General features: G+C 50.3%; 1 protein-coding gene across 1 annotated transcript; it reads right to left on the reverse strand.

The window, feature by feature from the left end:
• Positions 1–1,785: 1,785 nt before the first annotated feature.
• LOC144114059 (uncharacterized) lies at positions 1,786–20,254 on the reverse strand. Its single transcript, XM_077647516.1, has 9 exons — positions 18,701–20,254; positions 17,963–18,214; positions 13,744–13,927; positions 12,729–12,986; positions 12,028–12,198; positions 7,644–7,790; positions 5,872–5,996; positions 4,386–5,657; positions 1,786–2,390 (listed from the first exon to the last, which is right to left on the reverse strand). Exons 1-9 carry the CDS (start codon positions 20,252–20,254, stop codon positions 2,142–2,144), a joined length of 4,212 nt encoding a protein of 1,403 aa, XP_077503642.1. The 3' UTR covers positions 1,786–2,141.
• Positions 20,255–21,026: the final 772 nt, after the last annotated feature.

The following is a 21,026-nucleotide window of genomic DNA, read 5'->3' on the forward strand; positions in this document are numbered from 1 at the left end:
TGTCTCACATCTAGAATTCCGCCTCCATCGAAATTCCACCACCGTGGCCAGGATCGAACCAGCGTCTTTCGGGTCAGCAGTCGAGCGCCATTACAACTGAGGCACTGCGGCTGCATAGTCGCGCTGATGATGATGCTCATAGGTGCCCAGCAAGTTTGAAGGCAGGTACTGGACTTTTTCTCTACGAGGATAGTGATTTCATTTTGATTGCTGCGACGGGAAATTGTGAGCAATATTGAACGTTGTGCTTCCACGCCCTGCATGCAGAGTCGTCCGCTCGAAGAGCATCGCTGCCACCGGTTGAGCGCATGCAGAGAGTACTGCACCGCCAAGTGTCGGCACTGCACAAACGATGGAGTACGATTCCTCCGGCGATGCACGCCCGGTTTTCGCTCACTTCACATTTTTCGTTTACGATTCCGCTCCAGCGAAGCCGCCCGAGTCGTTAAAATCGTAAGTTATGCACTCAACATAGGCAGGTTATCCATGTAATCCTCGTGAACCTTGAATAGCAAGAACGAACCGAGGAATGTAGCTTCGATAAAATACCGGTGCTTTTGCGCGCAACCTGTGGGAATTATGTTATGGATGTGTTGCACTCAGCTTCGTCCGTTTCGTGGGTAAACACGGAAGGGCAAATGACCCGTGTGTAGCGTTACTGTCGTACGTTCCGCACGGTTTCGCTCATTACTGATTGGAAAGCCTGCGAGAGTCATGTACTACCTTAGTCTGTGTTAGAGTTTTATTTTCCCCGTGCACAACCATCCGGTTTCCGAAATCCGCATCGTGGTGGCGGCCACTGTGCTGGGATTTTGTGCCGGAGAAATCTTAACTGAAACTGCAGCACACTGAAACAGTAGTTGCTGGCCCCCGGGTCAGAATGGGGAAGGCGCACGAACCGACGAGACACAGGAGAGCCGCAGGAAAAGGGAGAACAACCGGGAGCCGATACGGTAGTTCTGGCTCGGAGGAAGAAATGCACGTGGGCACGAGATGCAATGCAAACAGAGAACCGCTGTTTTATTACAGTCGCTCTGGAGACGACAGGAATGGAAGCGTGGTCTGGAGTAATGCAGATCGGGTTGCAGTGGTGAGGTCAGTGATTAGCAGGTGTGTGCCTATTGAAGAACAACCCAACTACTAGGAAAATAGCGCTAAAGACGAGGACAACAAGAAAAGAAAACAACATGACCTTGTTGTTCTCGTCTTTTGCGGTATTTTCCCAGAATTACGTATCACCACACCAACTCGCCCGTCTCGCCATCGTGTTGAACAGCCGAACGGCTGGTACCAGTGGTGGACTTGGGGAGAAACAAGCACGTAGAATGCAGGCTTGAGGCACAAGACTAGCGCACGCGGTTGCCGCTGTTCAAATGCCATGCGAGTGGAAAAGGTCTGTGCATGATTTCACGGTCGGCGCACCATTGGTGGGCCCCTGCCTTTGTCCTGCAGCGAACGTAACTGGGCTACGTACTGATGATTACATACTGAAGTAAAAAAAAAACTAGTTGCACGAAACCAGCACGAAACGATCAGTATCTGTAACCAAGAGACACGCATCGATTAGCTTTAGTCGCGGTTGTAACGTGCTTGCCCTAACGTGGAACAGAAGTGAAACCGTTAAGATAGAAAAGTACAAGTGTGCGCACAGACTTTCGGAACACGCCTGCCGTGAAGAATACAGCCGCCAGGCATGATTCAAAGAAATCAGAGGTTCAATCAGCACTGGTGCATGCAGACGATACCAAGACTACTTCAAGCTGAGCCCATGCCGCAAAAAAAAAAAAAGAAAAGAACGATTTTTTTCGCGCGGCAGCCGGGTTTCGAAAAATTGTGCTCATCGGTAGGCTGATACCGGCTAAATAGACAAGAGCACAGTTTGTGCTACGAAAGGAAAACAAACAAAAAATACAGAAACGCACAAGCAAGAACTGCAGCGAGGCCATCGTCAAGGTTATTTGCCCGAAAGTGCTCCCCCTTCCACTCCCAACGTTTCCTTATATTAAAAAGAGCTAAAAAATAGCAAAATTGGTCGCTTAGCCTGTCAAAGGTTAAAAGTGTTAAGTGAATGTTTAATGAAAAACTAAAGTCTGGCCCCGCACCAGCGACGCGCCAAGGCAGCAGGCTCTGAGAAGGGCAACTCAGCCGCGAATGAACTGCTCGAGGCTGCGCTTCTCGACGGCGGTGGCGAGCCAGGGCTGGAGCAGGAGCTCCTCGAGGAACCAGCGCTGCCAGTCGCGGCCCACCGAGGACACGACGATGTCGCGGCCGCCCCCGCGGTCCGCGCCGCGCCGAATGCGAACCTCGTGCACGCCAGACCAGACTGCCAGCAGACTGACCACCTCGTCCTGGCCGTGCAGCAACATGTCCCGGAAGCCCGGACTGGTCACCTGCAGCGCAACGGGCAGTCTCATGATGCACCAACCGCCGCGGATGGAAGAAAGGGAAGGACGCACTATCGTGGTGTTGGGTAGCGGTGTGTGCTATCGGCAACGGATTACTTGAGGGGACATGACCACGCAGGATATATGCTGCCAACTGGGTACGGGCCTCCCGAGAATCTAGGAGCCCTCGGCGCTACTCAATGCTGCAACATGTGCCCAGCTAAGAGCACTACGTAACTGAAGGACCGGCCTCAGATGATAGCGAAAAATTTTGGCTTCATGTTAGGATTGAAAAAAATCGCTGTGGTTCAACGGGGCTGAACCTAGTTGGACGAGCGAAAGCACCGTCAAGGTAAGCACACAAAGGTAAACACTCATCACACGGTTTTATGTAGCGAATGGTGCGTCACGCGATTTTGCGGCTCCGCATACGCAGCTGTGGAGAGGCGCAGCGAGTCACGGGATTAGTTTCGAGGCTAGCGAACGCTGTTGGCTCAACGCGCGCAGATGTGGCGAGTCACGTGGCATGACGTCAGAGCCAAGCCACCACTCCTGGTTTTGAGGTCAAATTTCACAGCCATATGAGCTTCAGCTTTGCGCGGGAAGAGTAGAGCTTTCGCTCTAAAAAGTAAGGACGGCGTACGTGAGACAGTGTTGGGCAACCTGTGGCTAGCGGGCCAGAGGTAGGGAAATTTCGAATGAGGACAGGAAGTTTAATAGCACACCGCATTCTCTTTTGCTGGCGAGGAGATGCTCGCAATGGTGATCTAAATCGAGGCGTAGATCACCGCTGTATATGCATGCAACTTATAGCATTAATCGTAAATTGTTGCGTACCGGGCTGCTTACCCACGTCGCTCTCGGAGCCTCATGAAGTTGACGGTCAGAAAAAGGTAAGATGAGGACGTGAAGGAAAGAGAAAAGGGCATGCCGTTATTGTCAGACCATGCACGGGCTAGAACACTGAACACTCTATTCACCTTGACAGAGGTTAGAAATGGAAACTTTATCGTTTCGCGTTCAGCAACTTTTGTCCAGAATTGTTCGGTATGAGTGTTGACTTGTGAAACAGCTTATGAATATAATTTTCATATATTGTAATGAAATTTTACAACAATCCCTATATTCGCAAATTTCATCCACAGGCGCGCATTTTTTTTTGCTATTAACGTTTTTGCGATCGTCAAAAGCCTCCACAATTAGTTTTCTATGGTAGTCTTAACTTCTCCATGCGAGCGATATGGAAAAGATTGCTTGAAAGATTTTGTACGTATCGGAAGAATGGACCATTACCTTCAGTTTGGTAATGACAGTACCTCGTAATTTCGCAATATTCAAAAGTTTTGTCCAAAAATGCTAGACAGGATGCTGCATACGTTCCACGCTTGCAGTGGGCGTAATATTGTTTTTTTTTTCGCTCGTGTGTGTCCGTTCTTCGTGTGTCCGTGTTTTATTGCGCTGTTTCTCCCCTAAAATGCATTACCAACTAGCCCGGAACCTTGCTCTTCTGAACTTCGTAATATTGTTCCTGAACTTCGAAAGAGCAAGTGACTTCTGTATTGAGATTTTGAAGTTCGTGCCGATTTTGAATGCAAATATATATACCTGGCATGCAAGATGTGAAGGATTCCATTGTGTTAAAGAGAATAGCTGTGTGGGAAATATGAAGTTGGGCTTTGGCCGAACTGAACCCAAGTGAAAGTGACTGCATGAGGAAAGTTGCAAGAGGCCACACAAGAAACGCGCCGTCAATTTAAAAGCTGCAACTCTTGACGTTTACTTTTGCCTTAAGAAAAACCAAGTATAAACACAAGCCCTAACCCAAGTATAGGTATAGCCTTAGTGCAACGTGTAATGTATGTAGTATGAAACTCCAATGCCCCACTTTGGGACAGTGGCGACAACCGTGAACGCAATTTTATGAGTTCTGCACTCAAAATATACAATGCTCAATGCAAGATGCACCAGTAAATAAAAAACAACGGGGTAGAGAGGGCTCACCTTGATGCGCACGTCGTTGCCTTCCTGAATCTCCTGCACAGGCTCATGCAGTCTGGCGTCGCAAGGGAGGCCCAGATGGCACAGATCGCAGAAGATAGCTAGCAGGCTGTAGGTTCTGAGCGCGGCCATTGTGAGCGTGTGTGTTTGAGATGACCAGCTGCAGGAGTCGCATTTGGGGAAGACGACAGACGTACTGCCGACGTAACGGAAAAAGGATGTCACGTAACAGCCAGGAGAGGGTGCCCCTTCGCCATTAGCTATAGCGTCTTCAGCTCTTGCTGAGTTGATGAAGAGAGTCTCCAAACAATGTCTACAGATGCGGGCGCAGCGAACACCTGCGTCCTGAAGCAGCAAGTCTTCCTTTACAGCCCATTTTAGCACCACTTCAAGGGCGATGCTTTTGGCAGACAGCTGTGATGAAGCAGGAGGCAGCTGACTGTCCAGGCAGGCGATCAGAAGGTTGCCTTGCCGGTATGGCATCTCGCGTCGAGACGCACTCGCCATAACCAAGAGAATGAGCTCCGAAAATATCCAGGGAAAGCTGGAGCAGGTCTTTTGTGCATTAGAGTACGTCACCATGAAGCATGCGGACGCCATTCTTAGCAGAATCGTCGTTTGCTCCTCGGTAGAGAAAGCGCTTTCCAGGTAACACGCCTCTTCAACTTTTTTGAAAAATCTCTTCCTTGTCGAATCCGCTATGGCACGGTACTGCTTAGTGACGAGAACTTCCACGTTGCTCTTTTCGTAGTTGCTCTTGTTGAAGCTGGAGGTGTCGTTGATGAAGCCGGACACAACTTCTGCTTCAGTCTTGATGCCGTACTGCTTCAGTATGCGGTCCATATCGGACTCGTACGCCGCTCGCAATTCCTCCACAACGCTCCTGTAGCTCATCCAGCCGTGGAATTCGAGCAGCTTTATGTTGCTTCTGCCGTCGACTAGTTGGCTGTTGAAGCTGGTGCTAACTACAGATTCCAAGAACCTTTGGAATCTGTAGAGGTGGCCAAGAACGCGGTTTGAACGATAAGTGTTCTTGTGACATCCCTTTGCCATGAAGTCCGGGTATTCTCGGGGCCTTTCATGTTTCTCCAACACGGCGGCCACCCCGGTCTTCGCAAAGTCTAGGCAGGTGGAGATTTTGGCCGCTATGGAGAGACACTGTTTCGAAAACACGCCGTCCTTAAGCTTGTCTGCCATTGCTAGGTGCGCGTTGGACATCACGCCAACGTTGTCGTTCTTGATGAAGTCCGATATGAATTTCGCCATGCCATCTACCTGGAAGGAGTACAAGATAAAGTTGGTATCAATACCCAATTTCAGCCGCTGGAACGGAGTAATGAGTAGAACCGGAAGAAGTAAATGTTAGCATCCACCCCCTGCAGCTTGCATGTAAATTAATATTACATTTCGTAGGAAGCAGTCGTAGTTGGCTTCGGTGCATTTTGTTTGACTCCAATAGCAAAATAAGAGCCATCTTTTTCGTAATTACCAGACTCAGTTCAGAACGCTGCTGTTGAACCTTTTGTCCGTAAATCATGGGCTCTTGGTTGTGTCCCGGAAAGAACAGATTCCTGTCCCAAATGACAATGTACTCGTCTCCATCCAAGTCGGAACCTGCAAAAAGATGGTATTTAATATGTACGCAGCGACACTAGCTATCGAAATGGAGTTGGTGGCTTCATTATTTCAATTCTCTTCATCATGGGCGTTTCCCCATATTCCCTCCTCTTATTACCAAGAGCCTGTGCTCCGGAGCCCAGTGACGAGCTCGGAAGAGAGACTGGAACAAGCGACTGAATATGGCTCTGCCGTGCCTTTTTTTATCTGCGGGAGATGACACAGCTGGAAGCTGTAGGGCGATACTGATGGCCAGTCGATGTATGGGTCAGGCAACAAAAAAACTGTAACGAAGGCTCGGAACTTTGTATACAAGCCAGCAACGCAAAATGCTCAAAGTGCGGCAACGCAAGGAGCTCATTTACCGAGGAAAGCATTGCACTGCGATTGAGTTTTTACACGCTCAGATATCGAAGTAGTTCACTCTCATATAATTAGTATTGACAATCCAGAACGACCACACCCCTCGCTGGTGTAGCAGAAAGCCTTCTAGTTTGCTGGCGATTACAGACATCGTTTTGAGAAATATGGCGAGAAGTGCGGGTAATGCGCATTGAAATGTGATTCCCGATGCATTACTCGCAGTGCAGAAGCAGAACTTTTTCTCGTTGACAAACCGACTGCTTGCATTCATACTGGAGCTACCTGCATACGTGACTGATTACAGGGTTACAAGTTTTCGGTACTTCTGGTCTCCAGCACAGGGCAAGCCCTAGGCGTCACAGCGCGCTTGTTTAGGAAAGTAAAACGCATGGTAACGATGTATGCGATACCCGCACAGTAAACACAGCCACATACTTTTCTGTAGAATTACTTTACTTTTTTTGTAGGACATTAGACCTAGCGGAGGTACTCTTGACCGAATATACCTGCCAGCTTCCGCACACTTCGCTACGCAGAATTGGAGTATAGGCAGTCCGCAGTGCCCAGGTGGCGCTGAAATTGTTCCGCCGCGCACGTAAAAAAAAAAAAAAAGCTGCGGTCAGCCAATTGGGCGGCGAAAAACGAGTGACCACGTTCTGAACGATTAGAGGCGCGCGTTTGGCTGATCACATTTCTTGCCAAAGTGCTGTCGACGTAGCCCAGTTGGCTGACGCGCGCGCCACGTGTGGCTTCGACAGAGTGTGGAAGCTCGTGGCTATAAGCGCAGGCAGACAGCGCGGAAATGCACTACGGGTGCGCGCCAGAAACCGCTTGCCCCTCTGGCTAATTAAGCTGTGTTCCAGGTAGTTTGCCGTGTCGACAGCAGCGCCGGAAGGTTGCGCATACACAGGCTGTAAAATGAAATGGCAGTACAAGTGAACGGCAGCAGTACTAGCCCCCTACAGAATGAAATAAACCTGTTCAAATTGCGCGCTTCTTGAGTGCGGCCGTCGGTACGCGGCTTGAAGAAATGCGCTCGCCGCTTTAGTGTCCTGCTGCAGCGCGTTCTACCGTCAGAGCTCGTCTGAAGCGACGCCGACTAGGGTCAATGGGCGCAGCTGAGAGCACTGAAACCGTAGTGGCGGCTCTTAAAGTCAATCACGGGTGACCGAGTAAGCCTTGACCATGCACTGCACGCGTACGGAGAGGGCGCGGCCGTACTAAAGGCGACCAGAGAAAGCGCACCGGCTTGCGCAGAAAAGCGGTTCGCTGCATGCTTGCCTGCCATTTCGTCGGAGTGTGGCCTGAAACCATTTGCCGGGAACACGACGCAGTCTTTGATGTGATGCAAGGCCGGGACATTCACTGCGGTGAATTTCCTCACGTCGCCGGGGTGCAGACAGGGGCACTTTGTCACGAGCACGGTTCCTGTAAAAAAGCAGGCACGCTTCGTCGAAACTGCACCGCAACGGTTGTCTGCAAGCGAATGGAGGTGAAACACTGCATAAAGAAGTGCCGCATATGTATAAAGTTCACATCAAAGTCGTAGCTTTCGTTTTATTTTTTGAAGAGTAACGTCAACACGTGTGCTGCCTGAAAAACTTGGGAACATACTTCTACACTGTGCGACATTCATCATTCGTATAGTGTGGTCCCTGAGCCCATGATTTGAACTTAATGACGACGGATTACAGGCACCACGAGCGTATGCGTGCGTGAAAGAAAAATCATCCTGGAGAAAATTTCCTTGCGATGCTCACAATGCAGTGGCACAGCACACACGCCACCTGCACAGAGTGGCACTGCTGCATCGTTCGCCAGCGAAACACTCGCATGGCAGCAAGAGGCATGGAGGGCTAGAAAAAAGGGCGTTAAAAACAGCACGGGTACCGGGCATCCCCTAGCAACCAGATAAAAGTAGAGTGACAAGCAGTGGCACCGCAAGGCGGCAGCCTCTGCGTGAAGCGGCGTACCAAGCCTGCGATATACCGCATTGTCCTGCATGCAAGAAGTAGCGTCAAGGAAACGTGCAGTGGTGGTCGTTTCTCCAAGTGCTTTTGCAAGCATGTCAGTGGGCACAACCTGAGATCAGCTTCCCGGATATAAGGCCTGACGTATGTGAAAAGTACGCACGAGGCGCAGCGAATACATTTCAGTCGCCATGTGCGAGTTCATAACACCAGTTTTGCCACAGGAGCATAGATTAAAAACGTGAGCACCGAATTGAAGTGAGGAGGACCGCTTCTCAAGATAAGGCCAGAAGAAAATTCACAGGATAGGCTTCAGGATGGTGCGGCAATGAAATGAGGACGGCTTTGTTAAACGTACGGTGTGAGGGCTCTTTGGAAAACGCGCAGAAGTGTTTCGGCCTCAACCTTCTCTAGTTTTCCCGGGAGGTCTGGCTAAGGAGGGGTGCTTGAACACATTAGGAGGACGGCTAAGCTTCGCCTTAAAAAACGAAGGGCTATCGCCGTCTACTCTCCTTTCTATACTTTTTATTTCTCATTTCTCACCGATTACCAAGCTACAATCGCATTACCGATGACGTTCATTGATTACAATACCAATTACCAACCACAGTTATCGATGACAAGTCACTAATCATTATATGGGCTACACTGCAACACATGCTACACCACTACATACCCATACGTACCATTTGTTTCACTGCGTTACTATGTCACACACCACAACGCGTTCACTAGGTGTCCCCCTAACACACTTGAACTAATGACAATTCGTGCACTACGCGCTGCGTGCCCACCTAGAAATCAAAGGGTCTGGGTTCGAGCCCCAGTGCCGGCTAGTTTGTTTTTTTATTTAAGACTTTTGGGATTTTTTCCCGACTGATGAAGGACGTCGGCCGACGCCAGGTTTTCAGCAGAATGAGCTCCTTTTGATGTCGCGCAATATGAGACCCAAAATCCGATGAGCGCGGGCGTAGTGGGTGTTAGGAATATGCGTATAACTAAGCAAACAGATAGGAGGTTTAAGGAATATCTATTATAACTGAAGTTCACAACACCTTTCAAGGAAACCCGACGTCAGAAGACACCCGAGATAATGGCATAGCGGGAAGACTAACGTTTCGAAGGTGCGCACGCGCTACGGAATACTATGTAGTGTGGGGGGCTCCGGATTAATTTCGACCACTCGGGGGTCCTGAAAGTGCGGAGAAATCTCTCCTCCATCGAAATACAGTGTCAAAGTCAAAGTCAAAGTCATTTATTCAGGCAGCAGTAATAGGTGCCTAGGAGGCAGACATAAAGGCAAATTAATGCCTGACTCAGTGTCGGCTCCCTTCCCCCCTTCCCAAACACATCACTCAACAGCAGGTACAGTCACATCGTTGAACAAAGTTTCGATCAACATAAAAGGAACACATTAATACAGCATAGCATACAGGGCTAAGTCATACTGCGAGGAAAGAAACAGCCAATATAAATCGCATGCAGTAATAGGCAGAGAAAATAAACAAGCGGGAACAATAAAACATTCACAACAAAAAAACCATCTGGTGTCTACTTGGAACCCAGAAAAAAAAGGAAATAGTCAAAATTGTGTGCTAAAAAAAATGGGTTAATGTTTCTGTTAAAGGCTAGAGCTGAAGAACTGTCAGTAATAATATTCATAACCATGGCGTGCTTATTCAAGAAGTCAGGAATCTGATATGTTAACTTTTGTGTTCCGTAGTTTGTACGAATCCTGTCTCTGTTATAAATGGTATGCCGGAGATTGTACATGTGTTCTTTATGAAGATATTTCTCTGTGAACGATGATGCATTCTGTTTGATTTGAGTGTATATAGCTACTGCTAGTTTTTTACATAGGATGTTTGTGATAGTCAGGATTCAGTGTTTTTGGAATAACGGTGCTGTATGAGTTCGGCGTGGGACATTTTCTATTTGGCGCAGAAAATGTTTTTGTAGTACATGTAGGTTTTCTAAATTTGTTTTTGTGGTCGTACCCCATACAAGAAGACAGTAGTGCAGACGGGAGTGTATTAGAGCATAATACAATTGCTTTTTTAACCATAGTGGTAGCAAATCCATTAGTTTATAGGTGAGCCCAATCGTTCTTGAGATATCTGTTCGAACTTTTGCGACATGTGCAGACCAGTTTAGGTGTTCCTGAAAGATTACACCTAGAAATTTATGCGATGCAACGCGTTCGATTTGTTCATTGCCGAAGCGCAGAAGAATGTCTGACATACATTTATTTTTTGGTCGAAATACAATATATTTTGTTTTGTTCGTGTTTAGGGCTAGTTTATTTACGTCGAGCCATACCGATAGGTTACACAGCCAGACATTCGCCTGCCTCTCAATATCTACAATATTCGCACCAGAAAAAAAGGCGTTAGTGTCATCAGCATACAGGATAATTTGCGGGGTTAGTGGAATATTTACAATATCATTGATATATAACAGAAACAATAATGGACCAAGTATAGACCCTTGTGGTATCCCATATGCGATAACACCAATATCTGACTGCGCTTTGCCTACCGCTGTGTACTGAAATCTGTTTGACAGGTAACTCTTAATTAAGTCGAGAGCAACGCCTCTAATTCCGTAGTTGGGTAACTTTTGCAGTAAGATTTCATGTTTGATAGAGTCGAATGCTTTTTTGAAATCAAGAAACAAACCTACTGTGTACAATTTATGCTCAAAGTTATCTATTATTTGATCTTTAATATATAGAAGGGCCGTCTCCGTTGACTTACATTTTTGGAACCCATACTGTTGTTCTACTATGACGTCGTTTTGCTGGAAGTAGTTTAGAAGGCGTGTATTTATAACTTGTTCTATTATTTTAGAAAAGATTGGCAAGACAGAGATAGGTCTGTAATTATTAAGGCTACATTTATCACCTCCTTTATGAACAACGGATACTCTTGCGATTTTCAGTTTATCAGGAAAGACAGCCGAACTTAGGATCAAATTGCATATATGCGACAAAGGGCGGCTTAATAGATGTGCAACTGATTTTATTGGTTGCGCTTTCAAGTTATCCACTCCGCAAGCACTACTGTTATTTAGCTTTTTTAGTAGCGTAAATATTTCTGCCTCTGTAGTAGGAGTCAAATAGATTGAACCCGCAACAGCCGAACCCATATATGATTTGCAGTCAAGGTTAGAGCTATCCGCGTTGTTCGTATTAAATGCTCCTGCGTTTAGGAAGTGTTTGTTGAATTTATTTGCTAGCGAGGTTCCCGTATAAGTTGTGCCTTCAATATTCAATTCCTTGAGTTCTTTCTTCTGAGTATTTGACATGAGATGGTTTGCGGTTTGCCACATTTTTGCCATTTTTGCCACATTTTTGCGGTTTGCCATGTTGATGACACCTGCAAACGTGTTTTCGTAGTAGGAATGGCGCGCTTTTTTAATGTCATGTCCTAGTTTGTTTCTTATTTTCTTATATTTATTTAAGTAGTCCAGAGCTCTAGTTCTGATAAATAGAGCGAAAAGTCTGAAGCAGGATTCGAAGCCGCGACATTGGGCACAATATAGCTAATCTGGAACCTGGGAGCTCCAATCCCACGGTATTTTGCAGTATTTTTGCACATTTGGTATCATTGCACGTCGCCCACATTTAAACGCGGTCCCAGCTAGCGCACTCGTGCGCAGCAGAATGGTGTAGCCACAGCCACCGCGACGGGTACCTGACAGGATGAATACCGGCGGGCCATTTTGCTGTCGGGTGGACGAACCAAGTGAAGTGAACTGCACGAACACCTGGCCGTACTTCAGCGTCCCGGTCTCATCGAGCTCACCGAACATGTTTCGACCCAAGTTGCGCGGTACAGCGATGCGAGTCTTGGACAGGAGAGACTCTGGAATAAAGAAAAAAAATGAAGCGTACATTAAAAATATTTTACGTATCGACTCCAGAACTGCTATATACGCGAATTCATTACTTCGTACAAATACTGCATAGGTTTATGGGGGGTTTAACGCCCCAAAGCGACTCAGGCTACGAGGAACGTCGTAGTAAAGGGCTCCGAAACTTAGATCTGCCGGGGTGCTTTAACGTGCACTGACATCGCACAGTACACGGGTCTCTAGAATTTCGCCTCCATAGAAATTCGACCGCCGCGGCCGGGATCGAACCCGCGTCTTTCAAGTCAGCAGCCGAGCGCCATAACCACTGAGCCACCGCGGCGGCGTACTTCATACTGCACAGTTTCTACGCAGTTTTTCCGGTAAAATCGGCGTAGCGCCCGATGCGTTTGAAAACAGCGCGAGTGCTGTACAACTGCTAGCGCGTCAAATCATTCGCAGCTAGCTACTGCGATTCTTGGAACTATCGCTGCCGAAGGCCGCACTGTTGGAGGGGCGGCGGCGGCAGGAAGGTCTGGCTCACCCATGGATGTCCTGTAGACAGCAAACAGGATGGAGCGCACGAAGGGGTCCCGCGTGAGCGAGAAGCCGTGGCGCAGCAGCTGGCCGAAAGGGAGCGCTGGGCCCACGTACGTCTCGAGAACCTGCAGCGCGACGCTGTCGCTGACCAGAGCCTCTGTGAACAGGGTCACCATGCGCTGCTGCAGGCAGAAGAACACCCGGCTGGGGACGCCCAGCTGCTCGAGCAGTGTGATCAGCTGCCGGTTCAGAAACACGGGACCTGGCAGAACGGGGCACGTGATGGACGGTTGCAGAGTACGCTGCATGGGGCGACTCGTACGACAACCGAGCCTGACGTAGCTTGCGCACATCTAAAGTTGCGTGTACGCGCTTTGGATTACATCAGACTCGAGGAAAAAAAAAAACATGCCGCGCCTGCCGAACTGTAGAAACATCAGCCCAACAGGTGCACTACAGGACACAGCCCTCACCCGCTGACCCCGAATAACCACGTCCTGCGGGACCTGCGGTAACCTTATCCCCGCATACTTCCTAATCTCATCCGCCCACCTGACTGAGTCAGGTGTACCTGCAACGTCTGCCTTAAGCCACGTCGTTATTCTAAGGGACCAAAGGCTGCCTTCGCGCATTACATGCCCTACTCATTCCATGACATGAAATAGGAATTAACTCGCGTTTATTTCTTGTCCCGCTCTGCTCAATCCCCGTCTTTTAACGTTGCACGTATCATTTTCCTCTGCGTACCGCGTTTCGCTGTGCTTAGCTTAATTTCAACCATTTTCGTTAGACGCCATGTTTCTGCACCACAAGCGAGTGATGGCAAGATACAGCTATTGTATAATTTCCTTTTGGGGAACACCTGTATATGCATGACCTGAGATTACCTCCTGTTGAGGCGCGTCGCATACGCTGTGCGCTCCATTAACATTTCTTCAAGCACGAAGTTTCGTTACGCCCGACTAAAATTGCAACGCGTGTGGAATGAAATATGGAGAAAAGGCATGTTGTGCACTTACGCGGAGCTGAAATTTTGATGACCTCAATGCACTCCGAGTTGACGCAGTTGAACTTGCGCATGCTTTTCCTCAGGACTATCTGCCTTCCGCTGAGCAGTGGGTTGACGCAGAGCATGCCTTTGTAGCCAGCGTAGCGAATTTGGATGGCAGACGGGGAGACAGTGAGGCCGATCTTATCGGTCACCTATTGGAGAAAGACAAGTCACGGCCCGCACCATGGGGGTTGATGTCGCAGGTGTCTGCAGCTACCTCAATCTTGCGGCACACGCATGAGAGAATTAATCTATGCATGAAGGCATTAGCCTGCCGTTACCCTACGCGGCAAATACCCATGTAAACCCAGCAGTGCGAGCGACTCATTACTTTCTGGAGCCTCACAGAAAAATGAAATCATATTAGGCAGAAAATTAACCGCAATGCTTCACAGCTTCCTATAATAGTGGGCGGTCGGAAGCTGGTTTCTGATCGAGCACTGAAAAGGCGAAATCACCAGAATTTAACCAGGTGAAAGACACGGCAGGGGGACCGTTCCTAGCCACAAGGCAACGTTTGAATGTCCCGAAAGCGACGAATGACTCGGAAGGGCAGCTCATGTAACTAAAGCTGCATGAATGAGTTGTGTTCGCAGCAACGAGGAGAGGCACAGACGGCAAGGCGCCACCCCCCACCCCCTTTGCAACATGCACGCGCATTATGTGAAGGACTGAATACATGAGGACTATATATTGCTCACAATCAGGATTCCAAGAACTCGCTCCGCCGACTTGTGCCAGCGACATTGCACCTGTGTGCAGAATTATAGACCTCGACATGCCTGCGAGTGCGCTGGTGTAGAAAGAAGCGGGAGCTACGGACAGACCGCCACAGAAAGCTGCAGGTAGAAGGCGGGAGGCCGAGTGCGGTGCCCGACGCTGCCGATGCTCACAACGGACTCCCTGCGGTATGTTGTGCCGTTGTTCTCCCCCCGCCTCGCGGGAGCGGGCGGACGATCACGTTTGTGCGTGCGTGCGTGGCGGCACGCTTCCCTACCAGGAGCAGAGGGCGTAACGGCTCGAAGTGCCGAAGGAAGTCGGAGCCTGGCACCATACGGGCTGCCAGCAGAGGAGGCGAGACGTTGGCTGCAGGAAAGCGCTGCCCTGCGATTGACACCTGATCCGCGCGAGACATCCCAAAGAGGCCATCGGCCCTCCCGTTGTAACGGGCGTGGTTTCTGAGAATTGGGCATGCCTTCTTGGCCGGCTGCAGGAGCAGCGAAGGCGAAAACACCGTTGGGCGAGGAGGACCCTGAGAGAGAAAGAGAAGCCGAGAATCTCGAGCGAGACGCGTTGGTCGCGGCGGGAAGACACAGGAGAGCCAGCCGCCGGGAAGAGAGGCAGACCACGGTAGAGCCGAGGCCGCCGTGGCCCGCCCACGCAAGATGAGCGGAGTGAAGCCCCGACCTGCCGGACGACGACCAGTTCTAAAAACCAGCGGTGAGCGGACCCCCCGTTTCTCCTTCAGGCAGAGAAATAATGTTTTGCCGAGTTACGGCCTTGTTGGCTCAATTCTCCTCGCTTCAGCAGGACCCGTAGATAGCAACTAATTAGGTTGCTTTGTGAGCGACCCCCGACAAACGGGAGCGTCACATAAAAAAAAATGCTACTTTCGTTGAACCTTTCTGAAAGGAGTACAGACACCTAAATTTTGGGTGCTCGTTTTCTTGTTTGTAATGATGCGTAAGGCATTAATATACATGGATTACCACCAGATATTCTACGACCACTAAATAATTTATAACCACATTTTTTTCGTGCTGTTTCGATTTCAACAGCCGAATGAGGACTGACGTCAACTTGTACTTACAGGTTACGTGACATAAAAAAACCAATATAATCGCTGCTTCCTCATTCGTTGTCATTCCGGCTCGTGAGGAAGTCTGGCTTCAGCACTGCTGTAAGTTAAAACAATAAAGCAGCGATTTTATGGACGTTTTTTCATGCCTCACTTGAAACAAAAGCACTCTTTGACGTCACAACTATATTTGGGTTGTTAAAACTGAAAAAGAATGACAGAATAAATTCGATTATAAATTATTTAGCAGTTGTAGATGAATATCACGTGGCGATTCATTCGTAGTACCGTCTTCCGCATCATTATAGAGAAGAAAACATGCGACCAATATTAGGTGTCTATACTCCTTTAATTTTCGTCTATAAGGATTTGTGCATGGTTTGAGTCGCCAATACAATTAGCGTTTGGTTTACTGGTCGTCATTATGCATGGAACTTTTCCTGAAGATCTAGCTGTAAGGTTCGCGAAAATAAAATTTCGGCATCAATGAAGCCTTCGACAAGTGTAGGATGATCGATTCTTGCACGCCATAGCAACACCAATGTGCTTTCAGGCAGGCAGTAGCGGAATGTGCTAAGAGTTAATTTCGACCACCTTGGCTCACTGGCCAAGGCAGGAGCGTTGCCGCTCCAGCTCCAAGCAGCGCGCAGGGCGTTGTATCACATAGACCGGCCCCATCGCGCACCGGACGGTGGCTCGCTACTGCAGCGGATGCGCACGTACCCACGCTCACGAATGGGTGCGGCGCTGCAGGAATATGAGCGCCTAACAGAAGACGCCCCCCTACGGCCCCTGCCCGCCCTGGACTGCTGCGTCGGAGATACAGCGAGAGATCGTCGGCATCGCCGGAAAGCGGAGCACACCCCTCTGCGCTGTGCAGCAGCTGGCCAAAGCCGTCATACACGAGGAGCTTCAGGACCATCTCCTCGTGTACACCGACGGCTCAGTGGTCCGCGACAGCCGCTCCCTCGCAGCGGCGGCTACCATCCCCGCCCTGCGTCTGCACAGCCAGACACGCCACCTTCCTGGTCTCCTGCACCACGACGGAGCTGATGGGGATCCAGCTGGGATTGGACCTGCTGCTCTCCATCGTCCCTCCGCCGCCCAGGAGTGCTCTGCTATGCGACTCCCGCACCGCCCTCATCCGCCTGCAGTGCAATGGCCGGGGTACCCCACTAGTGCGCGGCATTCGCGCAAGCATCGAGTGCCTCGCGCAGAAAGGATGCGTTGTGCGTGCACAGTGGGTGCCCCGCCACTGCGGCATCGCTGGCAACGAGGAGGCCGACGAACTCGCGACCGCCGCACACCAACTACCTCCAAGTGATCTCCCCCTTGCGCTGGAGGACGTGCGTGAGGTCATCCACGACCATCTCCGACGGCAGCACCCTGACCCACGGATCGCCGGAGGTGAGCGCATCGCCAGCATCAACAGCTGCTGCGCTCTTTCGCGGTCGCAACGCGCAATGATCCTCCGCGCGCGCATCGGCTGCGTGTGGCCTGGGGAACGATGGGTGCGTCACGGACTCGCGACGAGTGATGTGTGTGATGGATGCGGTGTAGTGGAGATACTGGAGCACCTGATCCTTCGCTGTGCCGCGTTCGCTGACGCTCGTCGTGATATGCTCGCGGCGCAGGGCATACTCCCAGACTCGCTCAAGACGCTATTGTGGCCGCAGGGTAGTGCGCGCACACGTGAGCGAACCTTGGTGAGCCTCTGTGAATTTCTCGAACAGACGGGCTTGACGTCCCGTCTGTTTTGCGCCAGGTAGGGAAGCGCAGTGACAGAACGCTCCGCATGAACTACCTCAGACCAATAACAGCTGGGCGCCCCACCCCAGCTGTTGTGTGCAAAGTGTTGCGCGCGCGGGTTTTAATTTTTTACTTTCTTGACTGCACATGCTACATTATGGTAGTATTTCGAACCTTCAGCGTGGCAGCGCCGCCACGCCGTCACGTGGTTGGTCACGTGGCGTGGAGGAGCTGCCGGCGGCACGGCACCGTGGCTGATTACGTGCCTCGTCACGTGGTTTGTCACGCGACCAGCCACGTGTGCGGAGCAGCTGCAGCTGCTGGTGGCGCGGCGCGCCGGCGAAACCGAGCTGCAACAGCTGTGCGCATGCGCCGTGTGAAGTGGGACGAGGATGAAGGAACGCCCAACGAAACACAGCGGCGAAAGACTGACTTTGCAATTCAACTGAGCAAGTTCCATCCGGCAAGCTGTAGCTATCGCGTCACTCCAGGTTTAACCAGAGCAAAACCACCGCAAATTTTTAGCAATTTAGGAGTTTATCAGGAGCACCAGTTTAAGCAGGTATTTGAGCTAATAACCTCGCTCACCACCTTGACGTTACGATAGTTCGGTGGTGGACGTTATAAAAATATGGTTTACCTCTTTGAGGAGCCCGGGCGAAATCATGCCGATGCCGTCAGAGAAGATGTAATGTTCGGCAGTGACTGGATGCTTTCCTCCCAAGATGTCGGGGACTTCCCGCACAGAGTTGCTGAGCAGGGGAACGTGTACAGATTCTTCCGTAGAGGAGAAACACTGTCCCATGCGTGCCATCTTTTTGGGAGTGCTCGCAATGCCGCTGAAGTCACCCATCCAGTGGCGAATCATCTCGCTCGAGTAGCCCTTTGCGTCCTAAGAAAAAGCGCGAAACGTAATGACCGTAAGACAATCGAGAGACTAGTAAAATTAGTTTTGGATCGCATGCTGCGGTTACGCAGAGGCGTCGCACACATTCCCCAACGCATTATTGCGAAAACATCGTCTCATTGAAGGCAGTCCATTTTCACTGATGATCCTTTCTAGTATAGCCTTCACCTGCCTCGTGTAGGGCATGGTTTTCCTCGGCTCACTCAGCCGAGGCGCGAACAAACAGTTGGCTGTTAAACGGAAGCGCCATTCGCTGATGCTGCTCACTCGCACTCAGATACGAGCAAGGTGTCAAAAGCTGCTTTTTCTTATCTCGACTGCAAGGAACAAGACAATGGAACACTACACTTGCGCTACTGTTATCACAAAGGCACCTAAAGGCACCTTCGGCAAGAAGCGGTGCAATCCACGCCTTAGCACTTTCCAGGGCACGATCGTAACAAACCTGGGAATTGAGAACTGCCAACTCACCGTTGCGTAAAGCCAGGCCCCATGGTCTCGAAGCTGGCTGCACGAAGTGGCCAGGAGCCTGAACCGCCTGTTTCCGGCGACCAGGCCATCGCGGAGCGTCCTTGCGACAACCCGCTCGATCACCATGTGCCGACAGTGACTGGACATGAGCGAGTAGGACAAGTTCTGCATGTTGTCGTCGCGAAATGACACACGCAGCGAGAACTCCGGGTCAAACTTGCGAAGAATCCTGTTCTGGCAGTGTATCTGCGGAGGAAGCAAAATGACCTTCGACGGAGTGACGATGCAGCGTCGAACCAGGCAAGTACCAGCGGGCGCCTTTGAGAGAGCGGCGGCTGGGGTGCAGAACTTTGCGAACAGCTTCGGCAGGCATGAAATTATGTCGACAATCTCGTGCTCTTCGATGGCGCTTCGAATGGCGTACAGAGCCAACTCGAGGGCAGGACCACTAATGTGGAGAAGCCTTATCAACAGCTCTTCGAACTCTTCCAGTGTTTCACAAGCAAGTAAAGCCATTTGAGCGAATCCGTCGTGTCCTTGCTGTAGGACAGCGCTGAAGGCGTAGCACGTTGGGAAGCAAAGATTCGGCTTAATCTTGCTGTGGCATCGCATCTTGATCTCTCTCAGCTTGGCGCCAACCTTCTTCGTAAGCATGGGGCTGTACTGGAAAGTGGTCTCTGGCTTGCAGCGCGCACTGAGGCGACTTATCGCTTGTCGCGCTTTCAGCTTGTTCCGGAAAGTCAGCTTGACGACTGAGCTCCCGCCAATGTCGTAGCTGCGCATCACCCACCAGCAAGGACATCCCAGTTGGAAAACGCGGTCGTACCATACGCCATCTCCTGTGGATGCTTCCCACTCATTCACGTCGTACGCACTTCGGTACAACAGCGGGGCAGTGACGAGTTGAAGGTAGATGCCTAGTGCGTCGTGGTGGGTTTCAGCCTCGTTCAGAACGACTCGGAAAATGCTGTGGTACGGTATCTGCAACTTGTATGAGCTGCAAGTATGACTGCAGCTGTTTTTGTGGACTAGCTTGAGCATCACTTGCAATAGCCGTTCGTCGTGCTTGAAAGCGCAACTCAGGGTGTACCCTGGGGCGCCAGGTTTTGAATAAAAGACGTGGCTTTGGGCGAAAAGGCAGAGCCCAGCGAAGGTGCCGAAAGAGAGAGATGCAAGCTGAATGTCGGCTTCGTGCGGCATCCACCTGCACCAAAACCCATGCTCTCGCTCCGGGATCAGCCACTGGAGATGGCCCCTGAACGGCATCATTCTGCCCAGAAGGCACCACTGCTGAGTTACCCTTGCGCTTACGGCCTGCAGCGCGCTCGTGGGAACAGCTCTGCTGCCTGTGTCGGGAAACGTGTATTTGCACACGGCCTGGTAATATCTTTCCTCCGTGTGGGTACCCGGCTGTTGGGCGACAGAGCTGATGTGAAAGCGCGCGCTCAAGGGGATGTCGATGGTCGTGAAAAATCTGTGTAGCAGCGAGACATAGTCGTCGATCCCTCTGGTTTGCTCTTTCCACACAGCGAGGAAATCGAGGCTGTCCCCCATCTCGGAAAGCCTGAAAGAGGAGGATTTCAATCGGCGAGGAAAGGGCTTTGGCATATACACTCGCGCGCTTTTAACAAAGAGTGAAACGGCTCAGTATACCGCTATGTGTACTCACGACCGAAATGCGAGAGACAAACGAACAGGCAACTATACACGTGTTGACCTGCCGAAAGCCATAGCATATAATTCGAGATTACTGCGGGGACAAACTCTGTACAACCGAGCTACAAGTCGGACGCTTGTTTATCATGTTCGGAAATTTATTTTGAGCATAATAAAACTTGACAGTACGTACCATTCCTTGCGTTCCCGATAGGTTAAGCATGTAAACGACCCCTTCTTTAAAGCGAGGTAAGCAGTTCAAGCAAAATACCAACAGTTCGCTGGTGCAACAGAACTACTCGAGCACATTTGCACTGCCGTGACTGAACACTGCGGTCGCAGGAGCTAGCCATACACTGTAGGGTTATTTTGTCGGGAAATAATGTCCGTGATTATGTCGGGGAGCACCTATATGTCACAGTGCGCTAGGACCGGTTGGGAATGGTTGAGGGGAAGTTAGCCTACGCGGGCGCGGTCGCGCAGTCTGTGCGCCGGTCTGGAGATGAAGTACAGGCTTTTCCTGAAACTCGTTTTCATCTCCCGTGCAAGCCGTAATGCAGCGCCCGTTGGTAAATCGGATTGGAATCAAATTTTGTATGAAACTCTGCAAGTGCGCAGTGGAAACTTTCCGCATGATAAAGATGTTCTTTGTTAATAAGTGTGTCAGAAA

This window comes from Amblyomma americanum, chromosome 1, assembly GCF_052857255.1.
Source record: "Amblyomma americanum isolate KBUSLIRL-KWMA chromosome 1, ASM5285725v1, whole genome shotgun sequence".
In the NCBI taxonomy this organism is placed as follows: domain Eukaryota; kingdom Metazoa; phylum Arthropoda; class Arachnida; order Ixodida; family Ixodidae; genus Amblyomma; species Amblyomma americanum.